Below are 12172 nucleotides of genomic sequence, written 5' to 3'. Positions count from 1 at the left end.
GGAATAACCAATCAATAGCTATCTCAATGCCACGACAAGAACCGTCCTCTTGAACCACCTGGTTCAAATCAACCAACAATGATTCTAGGTTCTGCAGCTTCTCCGAGAAAAATGATGCATTATGAATCCCATACTCGCGAGCAATCTTTTGAATATTGATACAACACTCCCAAGATGACATCCCAATAGAGATTACTTGGCCTCGAAAGTTTTGTAACACCTATAATATAAATTGATGGAAAACAGTATGCTCCAAGAAAGTCTGTGTTAAAACCCTAAGATCTCTCTAGATAATTGTTATGCATAAACATGCATAAATCAACCTTAAACTCATTCACCCGACCACCCTCGCGTCCAAGGGATGTACACATGAATTATAATGAAATATACCTTGATATCCCATACCATTTAAGAGGTATGACTCCAATCCAACAGCATGTAGCTACTATAGTGTGAAATGGTAGGTGAGTAGTTACAATCCTCTACACAAGAGAACATAACATAACCTAGCCTCCATCCCTTGAGTGTGCCCCATGCCCCATATTATATATTATATAGGAGGGCCCGCAAGTGACTCTTGACTCTCCATTTCCCATGTGTGACCCTTGGATGCTTGACCCTAACCTTAACCCTTAAGGTTAGTCCTAACCCATGCTCTACTAGAGATTGTTCCCATGCTCCCATGCTCACAAGCCTAATGTGGGTTAGCCTCCTAGTATATACACACATAATGTGCATATAACATACTTCCCCTCTCTCAAAACATTGCACTCTTGCAATGAAAAGAAGGAGAACTGCACTAAACAATATCAACCGACTCCCAAGTCGAATCCTCTATTTCCCTATCTTTCCACCTAATTTTAACCTCAGGGATTAAAGGAATTTCAATGGTCTTCACGAGCGCCCCAATAGACACACCACATGCCAATCACCAACCCCGCATTTTTTAGAAATTTAAAATAACCTTTGTCTAATTTTCCACTAATTTTCAGGATTTTTAAAATTTTTTAATTTACCCCGAACGTATAAGAATACGAATGGTCAAAAATTTTCGGAATCCCAATGGTTTATCTGGAATATGGAAAGGCAACAGTTTTGGAAAAATGAAAAGACAAAAAAAATTTGAAATGTGAAAGGTCAAAAGTTTTCGGAATCCCAAAGGTCAAAAGATTTTTCGAAATTCGAAAAGCCAAAAGGTTTCCCGAGAATGCGCAAAGCCAAGAGTTTTCAAGAAAATAATTTTTAAAAATATCTAGAGAAATTTTTTTCCAAATTTCGTATTTTCTCCTATTTTTTCCAGCTTTTTTTCAAGCTTTGAAAAGCTTTTTTCAATTTAAATATATATATATATATATTTAGAGCTTTATAAAAGGCTTTTTTAACTAAGGTTTTTTAAAACCTTATAAAAAAAACGTTTTAGGGGGGTGGCATTTTTTGCTAGTCACCTGCAGCAGCGAACCCCCTCGCCCCACGTGTGCGCCAAATAGAGAGGGAGAGATTTGAGCTCTCTCCTCTCTCCACTCTCCTCCCCTTCTTCTCCACTCTAACATTTCATTCTCCACTCTCTTCTTCTCTGTAATCAGAGAGGAGAATTAACCATTAATTAAATTTACCTTAATCTTAATTAAAGTTTAATTAAATTTAATCAATTTGTGCCTAATAAGAGGCATTCACATGCGAGAGAGGAAAATAGAAGAGAAAATCTCGATTTGAGAGACGAAGAGGGTCCCACGCACACGGGAGAGCATTCCATGCATCAACATGCTGCCCCCTACTACATTTTAGTAGAAAATCAACATGCTGTCCCCTACTACATTTCAGTAGAAAATCAACAGCAATGATAGCATACCTGCAGAAAAACCAACAAAAATGTATAAAAAATACATTCTTTTCATAAAAATGCTCAAAAATTTTCTAAGAAATTAGGAAAATTTTCCTAAAATTTGTAGGAATTCAGGGAGTTCATTCTACCAAAAATATCCATGATAAAATATATAATATTTTGGCAAAAATTCTCATTAATGCTTATTTTAAACCACAAAAAATAGCATTAAACTCACGAAATTCTCCCGCAACATCGATTCGTCCATTGAATAGAAGAAACACACGTTCCAACTGCCATATCGACGATCCACGTGATAATCATCAAACAAATCAACAAAATAACATTTTTATTTTGCAGGGCAGTATGTCCACGCCTCTTGCGACCAGCATGTGATGTTGAGGGAAAATATCTCGTTGGCCATGATTGTGATGAGGCTCAAAGTGATTCATGGTGTTATTTTATATCACCCTACGCCTCGAGATTTTAGACTTTCCTGCCATATCTACAGACTTCTTAGCCGCTTTATTCCAAAGGAGCAGATAGTAGCTCCCTTGGAAGTAAGGGAACATTTGTATCGGGGCATGTCTGTAGCCCCAGTATCGCCATCTTATGCATTTCTCGAGGAGGTTTTAACTTTCTGAAGGTGAGATGCTCTATGTACATATTGCAACCTTTATATAAATAAAGAAATGTTTTGTGGAAAAATTCTCTATTTAAATTTACTTCAAAAAATACCAAAAATTACAATAAGAAAGAAAAAATAACAACAATTAACTAGAGATTGCTCTGATACTACTGTTAAAACCCTAAGATCTCTCTAGATAATTGGTATACATAAACATGCATAAATCAGGCATAAACTCATCCACTCGACCACCCTCGAGCCCAAGGAATGTACATATGAATTATCATTGAGAGGCATATGTAAATCCTCTCTCATGCGAGTGAATTATAATGAAGTATATATGAATTATCATTGAGAGGCATATGTAAATCCTCTCTCATGCGAGTGAAGCCATGACCACATATCTTGTTTCAAAACTTGATTGGCAAACACATTCCAGCTAAGCCTCTCCGGCCCATCCATAATAGAGTGAGGTGTAGAAGCATGCTCTGGCAATTCACATACATTAAAATTGCCTAACACAAAGCCAGTCTTAGTGTTGCACAAACACAATAAATCGCCCCATAACTGACAATGCTATGCAACACCATTAGGTGCATACAGTCCCACAAGCCATAATGTTTCATCCATAAACTCCACTTCCACATCAATGAATCGCCCTTAGACATCCTGATGGAGTCTATCTTGGAGTCGTATGATTTGGCTGATTTCATTGTGGTTGGAGTTCAAAGATTAGAGTTGGAAAATGAACTTTTTTTATCTACTAGGAAAGAGCGGGAGGCTCACGCACAATTGTGCATAACCAATGATGGCTTAAATTGAGATTTCACTGCAATCATGACCCTGATTGTGTAGTGGGGTGCCCACTATAAAACACATGAAATTCCTTGTAATCATACACTTGTCCAACCATGGAAGGTTGTTTATGCTCCATAGCACAAAACATATCCCATTGACCTTGAAACATAGTACGTCACATGCGATAATTCTTGGACGGTGAACACACACCTTTTACATTCCAAAGAGCAATCTTCACAGTCCATCAAAATAGAAAGCCAATCAATGAGAGTTACCACATCGGTCTCTCTTTCCTTAAAATATTGCATATGATCCTCAATGCTTTCTCTTTCCATCTATTCCCATACTCTTTGCAAAACATCCACCTGTTCCTTCTCACCTAAAGTACGGGCATCACTAGGTGATGTATCCTGTCTCCACTTGACATCCAAATACTTCTTGTCCCAGGCTCAGACCATAGCCCCGTTTTTATCAAATAGAAGAGGAAAATTTACCTGATTTTATTTGGTAGCTCGAGGTCTCATATTATACTGAGAGTGTGATACCCTGCCTTGGTTATGTTTCTCTCGAGTCCATCTTGTGGCACCAAGACGAAATGATGAAGAGGCACCATGCCTAGTACCCACATTTTGATTACTAGAAGTAGTTGTCTGGCAAGCGCTTCTCTATGCCACCACAAGACAAGGTCTATCTTCTGTAATTGCCAAAACATGTTTACTTTTATCTGCGAAAACTTGTTTACCTTGATCTACCACTTGCTCACTTTGTTTTGATACTTGTTTGCCCTTGATCTACCACTTGCTCACTTTGTTTTGATACTTGTTTGCCCTTGATCTACCACTTGCTCACTTTGTTTTGATACTTGTTTGCCCTTCTTTATATTCAAACCAGATGGCAAAGTAGGAGCTAATGTATCCTTATGAGTCGGTCCCTGGGAGACATTCAGTTGTGGGTGAGCATTCACCTCCTTTGGACACTTTGAAATGAAGTGACCCATCTCTCCACAATGGAAGCAATGGCCTGCAAATGATCCTCACTTTAATTTGAAATACAAAGAGTCAAATCCATCCACACATAACCTCAATTGTTGAAGTTAGGGCTTCCTAGTATGCAAACCTTGTTTTTCTTCTTAGACGACATTTTGGGCTCCACCAACACCTCCCCAATAGTACGCATGGCCAACGGTATCAGCTCCCTCTCTCTCTCTCTCTCTCTCTCTGGATTTCCTGCATCACCTTCCCATCTCTCTCTCTCTCTCTCTCTCTCTCTCTCTCTCTCTCTCTGTGGATTTCTCACAAGGGGTTTAAATATCTCTCTTTTTTAGTCCATTGCAATGGGGAATGTCCCTCTCTCTCTCTCTCTCTCTCTTTTAGAATAAAATGTTAAAATCTTAATTTCTTTCAGTAAGTAGCATAGATGTCAATTCTTCTTTTCTTCTAGGCTTGGGGAGAGAGGGTTGATGGAGCTCTCTCGACACTAGTTCCTACTGCTGGAGATGATCAATGGAGTTTTTTTGACACCAATTCTTGATCTCTCTCTCTCTCTCTCTCTCTCTCTCTCTCTCTCTCTCTCTTCCCCCCTATTTAGTCCGCCCAACATCACCCTAGAAACCCTTTCATGCAAGATATTGAGAGGAGGTAATGTGCATGATAATGAGGAGTGGGGGTGGAAGGAGCTGCTTAACTATAGGTGGAGGAGGAATTAGAGGAGGCGGCTAGTAGTGCTCTCATCAAAGCTAAAGGGGAAGAGGGGGGGGGGAGGCCACACATAGAGGGTAGCTAAGTCACCACGTTGCATGGCAGCTACATGATTGTGTACAAGGTCTTATAGACCCAGTCTCGTGGGATCATCTCAGAGGCAACATGAGCCAGAGGAGGAGGGAAATGGAGAGGTTGTTGGGGGTAAGGCGTGGAGCACATACCTTTTGGGGGGTGGGTTGAGAGGAGCTAAGTTTAGGCATTGATTAATGTCTTCTACCCATGATAAAATTTGGGTGAATATACAACACACACAACTAGGCTGAAATTTGAAGGCTGCAACAGTGGGCTTTGAAAGGAAACTCACCTTTAAATTCTGGGTTTCAAAAGAAAGCCAGATTATGTGTATTGAGTAATGGGTTTCGCTTCAAGTCCAAGGTACTAAGTAGCCTTCAATTTTGTCCAAAGTAAGGTTGTAAATAGCAACCCTTCACGGTGACACAAGACGTCACGCCCGATTTAGAGCTAGAAATGCCCATCAAAACTACACCGAAATACAAAAAAATTTGCCAGAGGAGAGTCAATTTTGAAGGGCAAGTAGCTTGGTTGTGATATATAAACGGACCCAATGAGCCTGGCCGATCGATCGTTCCGAGCGTTTACCTTGTGGTTGAGCTTTTCCCAGCCACTCGTTGCATGTGCGACCCACTGTGGCACACGCCTACTCGAGTTTGTGGGCGTTGTAAGGCGCATCGTCGCTTGGACCAGAATCTGCGCGCCAGAGTGAAACGTATACCGAGCTCCCGTGGATTCCAAGTATCTTCACGGCGCGTAAAGGTTTGGCTCCTTTCTTCCTTCTTTGCTGTGTGTTATGAGACGGAGAGGGGTAGAAGCTCTTCAACCTGGCTTGGCTTAGCCTACTTCGCCGGAAATCAGTAGTCTGGTGCATGGTGTTGCTTCTGCAAGAGACTGTAGTACCTTGCTGTATGCCAGTGTTCTGTCTAGGGCTTTGAAGAGTGAGGCTCTGCTGCGGCTGGGGCGATGAGACGTAATGCACGCTGAGTCTCTCGAGGAAGCTTTGGCTTTAGCTCCTGCTACCGCTTCTTCTAATCCTATCACCAACCCTAAAGCTAGCCCTAGTGACCCTAGCCCTAACCCTAGCCCTAAATTGAACCCTAACCTTAAACCTTACTTTAACTCCAACTTCATATCTTATCAACCTCTTCCCCCTCCCGCTCCCCCTCCCCCTCCTCCTCCTCCTCCTCCTCCTCCTCGTCCCTCTCCTCGAACGTTTAAGGTTGATCTAGAGGCCACTCGCAAGACAACTTCTGGTGTAGAGGCTGTTTTCAAGATATTTGATGGAGCCAAGAACAGTGAAAATGGCACCATTCGATCTTCCTCTCATGCCCAGCTATCTCGCTGCTTCTGCTGTGGAAGCAAGCTCCACTCCACTCCCGAGTGTCCAGGTGGTCGCAAGTGCATGCTCTGCCATACCCGGCATAGCTGTCGTGTCGTCGTCACCCGGACCAAACTCATGAGGGCATTGAAAGATCAAGGGAAACTTCCTATGATTGAGTCTCTTTTCGATAGCATCATTCGAGATGGGCATAGGCCTTCCCTGGAATCCTGCACTTACTTGCTCATGGGGCTATGTGGACAGAAGCATTGTCATAAGGCAGAGGCAAGACTCAGGAATATGGTAGAAGTTGGCCTTGATCCGGATGTAGTCTGTTACAACTCAGTCATCAATGGATTCTGTGAGCAAGGACACATGGAGAGTGCTGTGCGAGTTTTTCAGGTCATGAAGGAGAGAGGGTGCAATCCCACCACAAGCACATTCAACACTTTGATCAAAGGCTATGGACTGGCTGGAAACCCTCATGAAGCTATGCAGCTGTTGAATGAAATGACATCCCAGGATAATGAGAAAGCAAAGCCCAATGTGCGAACCTACAACATGTTACTGAATGCTTGGTGCATAAACAACGAGCTTGATGAAGCTTGGAATCTGGTGTCAATGATGCGATTAAGTGGTGTGGATCCTGATGTTGTTACATATAACACCATGGCCAATGCCCTTGCAGAGAAAGGTATGACCTCCAAAGCTGCGAGCGTGATAAGGGACATGCAAGCCCTCCAGCTTCGCCCAACTGAACACACTTGTGGTATAGTAATCAATGGGCTCTGTGAAGAGGGGGATATGGAGAAGGCACTTGAACTTGTGGAAAGGATGAAGTCGCAGGGTTTGTCTCCTAACGTTGTGATTTTCAACTCATTGGTCAAAGGTTATGCCAAAGCTTCACAATTCAGTAGTGTTGATCAGGTGATGCACCATTTCTTACGTGTCTCTTATCTTGTTTCTGCTTCCAAACTAGTGAAAGTTTGCTGTTTTGATGATCCTTAATAATTTACCTGACTGAGCTGTTGGATTTCGAGATTTAGGTTCTCAGTTTGATGGACTCCTATGGACTCAAGCCCAACGTGCAAACATTTAGCATTATGATGGATGCATGGTGCTCGGCAGGTCTTGTGGACAAGTCAAAGTCGGTGCTGCAAAGAATGCTCCATGCTGGGATTTCACCAGATGTCACTGTCTATGGTATCCTTGTGAAAGGCTTCGTGCGGACACAAGAACCACAAGCAGCAGAATCTCTTCTCGAAGAGATGCGAGGCCAAGGTTTGGGTCCCAATGTTGTCATCTACACTACCATCATCAGTGGCTGGTGCAAGGATGGGAAAATGGATGATGCACTTCGAATTTACAGTGAAATGGTTAAGGTAAAAGTAGCACCGAACTTGAGAACTTTCCAGACACTTATCTGGGGATTCAGTGAAGCAAAGCTGCCAAACAGAGCAGAGGATGTTATGCAGCTGATGGAGGAGCAGAGAATTTCTCCAGATGACAAAGTTCTTGAAATGATTGCTGATGCGTGGCGGGACATTGGCCTTCAGGAAGAGGCTTCTCGGTTCCTAACCAGTCACAAAGAGAAGCTCAACCATGTCGAGTTGTCTCAGGTGCAGACATCAGATGTCATTTCTTTTGGTATCACAAGTAATCCCATTCTTTTGTCAAGTTCTCAAGCATCACGGGAATCGGCTGTTTTGTTTGATTTCTCGGCCTCTCAAAAGCGAAGTTCTGGCTCCAGACCACCTCTGGATATGATGCAGATTAATAAAGAAATGTGGAAAGGGCCTGTGAAAGTGAGCAGCCTTGCATCTGCCAGGACTGGTACTGCCACAGCAGTGTTTACTTGCCGGAGTCATGCTTGCTGTGGATATATCAAGGTTCCTGAGAAGACTTTTTACCTTCCTGATTTGTGGGGGTTACCTGGCTCATATCTTTATTGTGGCCGAGTGTAATCTCATTTTTTTTCTATGCATATTGATCCCACATCCAGGGCTGCAGATTTTACTACTTGTAAAGAGAGGTGATGTGTGACATATGGAAAAACAGAGAGCATACTTGTGTGGTTAAGATTGAGATAGGAGCCTGGATCACATTGTTTTGTGTCAAATATCCGTTCTTGCGGCCTCTAACAACACCAGTAAGAGGATTGTGCTCTGTGCCATTTGATTGTGATACACTATGGTAGCCAGATTCTAAACTGAGCAAGGTAGCTTCTCGATGTGATTAAAAAGCACTTACAGATGCCTCTGACAGGAAAAACAGGAGGTATCTTCCTTGTTGTATGTACTTTATAGTCTTGTCATCTATGCAGCTTGCATGATTATATGCACAAATGTGTTCTGTTTACCTATGACTGGAGGAACTATTTGGCATTGCTTGCAACCTCGATGATATCATGATGGCATTTTAACTTCTCTCTGGCTGATTTACTCTGGTGTTGATTTTTTACAATGTGAACTCCAAGTTTGTGCAATAAAAGTGTAAGTGGTAAAGTGGAATATTCATATGCCATGCCCTCTTATCCCTCCTTACACATAAAGGGCAAAGTGAAACCCTTCAGGCAAGTTAACCAGACTAGCAGTCACTTGAATTGCTAAAGGGAAGGTAACCAAGAGGTGAGGATTACATGAATTGGCATTGTCAACTGATAGGTGCTTCCAAGCATAAGTGGGGCCAGTGCAGGCGGTCAGAATAGACTATGTCCAAGTGAATAAGTGATGGAGTGAGACCTGTGGCAACTTGAGTTTGAACACTTGGGCTTACATTTCCTCCAGACGGAGCATTGACACTCTTTCTTACTGTACGTTATCTTGACAGTCTGTGGAACTGTAGTGCCTCAGTGTTAACTGTGATGCTGCATTTTTGAGGTATTCCTAAATCATGTTATCTTCACAGTCTGTGGAACTGTAGTGTTAACAGAAAACAATCCTGGGCTCTGATCGAATAGCCCACAGCAATAAAACTAGGTGGTACAAGTGTAATTTTTCCATTACAGACTTACCAGTTCTACAATTGCCCATTGAAAATTCACTGTTTATTTCAAAAACAATTGCAAAATCTTAAATCAAGATCAATTCTAATTTCTGTAATGGAATACAAAAAGGAATACATTGCAAAATATCACAGCATCATACCTTCAATTGATTAAAAATCAAATATACAATGTCTTCTCAGATGCTTGAGCAAATGTGACCTGCCTCTGCGTGGTTAGATTGCGTGCCGACCAGTCAACACCAGCCAGGCCAAACGCAGACAGGTCTGGCTGTGGGTTGAGCATGCTGAGCAGCATATATAGGACCGGAAAATGCCCTAGAAATAGAGCGGCCCCCCTCTTGTTCATCAGTCAACATTCATCCTTCAACAGCATGGGAGAAACCAAGAAGAGGTGCGTGCATGCACATCTGAAGGACAGCTTCAGTAAAAGGGTGCCAGCTATAGAAGCACATCAGCACTTGTAAGATGTCATGAACTTGTGCGCATCTCCATGTTTCTTAATCATTTTTGTGCTTTTTGTACTTGTGTGAGTCACTGTCTTCCTTAATGAAGTAGATGTATGTGCGTGTGTGTTCTTTTTTGTTTTCATTAGCTTCTGCTGTAATTATCTCTTTAACGCTCTTACAGTACCAGCAGTTCTAAAGCTAGTATTAGAGCCGAGGGTCCTTGCAAAACTTTTTGAACGAGCAACCGATGATCACGCTAGAATGAGCAAAGCCTTGCCAGGGTTTGGGAAAAGTTTTGTTTGAGTACCACTTTCCATCATGTCTTCAAATGAGCCTCAGCTGAGGTGTTAACGAACCAGATTGCTATGCTTAGCAACCAGATGGCCATGCTTCCCTTAGAGAGAAAGTTGGTGTCAAGGTTTTCTTTGTACTATGTAGTACAAAAAGGTGGTTGATTCACTTGCACATCTTCCAAGGCCCTTGGTCTACCCGGTAGGGTGACCTCTTGCCTTCTACATGCTTCTATTGATTGTCTAGCTTCTACAATGATCAACGAGTGAATGAATGACTGAATGAATTAATGCCAATGATCACTTTATGCTTATATATGTATGGAACTTGCTAGCCTTCTACATGCTTCTATTGATTGTCTAACTTCTACAATGATGAATGAGTGAACGAATGACTGAATGAATTATGCCAATGATCACTTTATGCTTATATATGGATGGAACTTGCTAGTCGGCTTGTTGGTTTAGCTGTCGTGGACAAGTACTGTACCATACATGCTGTGCTTGTTATGCTTTGCCCATGTGCTGGCCTCTGAATGAATGAATTATGCCAATGATCACTTTATGCTTATATATGCATGGAAGTTGTTGGTTGGCCTGTTTAGCTGGACAAGTATTATGCCATAAATGCTCATTAAATGCAGTGCTTAACTGTTATGCTTTGCCCATGTGTTGGCCTTCAACCTGATGCTGGCCCCCCACTGGCTGCTAGAGGCCCTACCTGGCTGTTGACTGGTTATGGAGGCTGCCGCCTAGATCTCTATGCCCTCCATGATGCTGGTGCTGATGATGATGATGATGCTGATGCTGATACTGATGATGTCCTAACTACTGTCCTAATTAGGGATTATGCTGTTCATGCTTGGAGAATAGCCTTGGCGCGCGTGCACGTGACACAAGAGGTGGACCAGCCTAAGCATTTGGTTCATGCCTCTGGGCGACATCGCTCCCAGTCTTTTGATTACTTAGATCGCTATGAGCACGCACGCCTACAGGAGGACAGCCATCCTTCACACTGCACTCAGCATGTGGATGGAGTCTCCCTCGTAGGTTTCCTCTCGACGGAGCTCCCATTCTTCTTCCCGCTCCCATTCACCATCGCCCATTGGATTGGTGTGCTCCGGCTTCGGTATCCCAACAGAGCACACCCAAATGTCGAAGCCTTCCAGGAAGATGGATGGTGAGATTCTAATAGCTTAGGTTTGGGAGATGACGGGCCGCATTGGACGCAACTAATGGTTTGGACAGATGGGTTCCAATTACACATTTTTTTAAAATTCGAACATAATCTTTACTTTTTTTTTCTATGATGTGAAATGTCAAAAATAGAAAAAAAGAGCAGGAGAAACAGGGATTGGAAATTTTACAATCAAAGTAATGAGGTTTCAAGCATAGAACTAAAGAAAAATAGTGGTTATCTATTGAAGATGCATTGTATGATCAACCCAATGTCAACTTCAAAGTGCTTGAGTTAAGTGTGACAATATCATTAGGTGGTAGTGATATTGATGAAGCATTACTAAATAATCTTAATGATTTTATCACATAAGAATGCCTTGTTGGTAGTTGTTCATTAAAAAGAGAGGGTACGATTTTTCATCTTCACTATCAAATGGTAATTAGAATTCATGCAAAGTGCAATTAGTAAACTCATCAAAAAGTATCTTGGTGGATGGGATAAGCAGAATCAGAATCCTCTTGGTGGAATTGAACACATTGCATGCTATGATAAGTTATTGTATGAAAGATCTAGACAAGCCTCATTATAAAAATGTCACAATATTACTGCATAAAATATTTCTATGGGAATAGAAATTCATATGTAATATGGAGCGGATGATAAAAAATGAACTTTGTGTCACTCCAACAAACATTTTTGATAGAGCATTGATATTTTGAAAATTCTATTCAAATAATCCTTAAGGCAATAATTTATGTACATACATTTTTGCTAGAGCATTGGTGTTTTGGAAGTTCTATTTAAAGCATCCTTTAAGCAATAATTTCTGCACAACCATTCATAAAATGATCAAGACAAAAAAGTAGTATCCATCTTCTTCTTTTTTAAACCAATAATATATATATATAA

At 41.7% G+C, this 12172-nt stretch overlaps 1 protein-coding gene across 1 annotated transcript; it reads left to right on the top strand.

Annotated features, from left to right (window-relative positions):
- Positions 1–5519: 5519 nt before the first annotated feature.
- LOC147612867 (uncharacterized) lies at positions 5520–8767 on the top strand. Its single transcript, XM_086782140.1, has 2 exons — positions 5520–7268; positions 7388–8767. Exons 1-2 carry the CDS (start codon positions 5997–5999, stop codon positions 8303–8305), a joined length of 2190 nt encoding a protein of 729 aa, XP_086638266.1. The 5' UTR covers positions 5520–5996; the 3' UTR covers positions 8306–8767.
- Positions 8768–12172: the final 3405 nt, after the last annotated feature.

Source organism: Cibotium barometz, chromosome 44, assembly GCF_041138505.1.
Source record: "Cibotium barometz isolate CiBa-2024 chromosome 44, ASM4113850v1, whole genome shotgun sequence".
Lineage (NCBI taxonomy): Eukaryota > Viridiplantae > Streptophyta > Polypodiopsida > Cyatheales > Cibotiaceae > Cibotium > Cibotium barometz.
The sequence above is the reverse complement of the archived record's forward strand: the minus strand, read 5'-3'. Positions and strand labels throughout refer to the sequence as shown.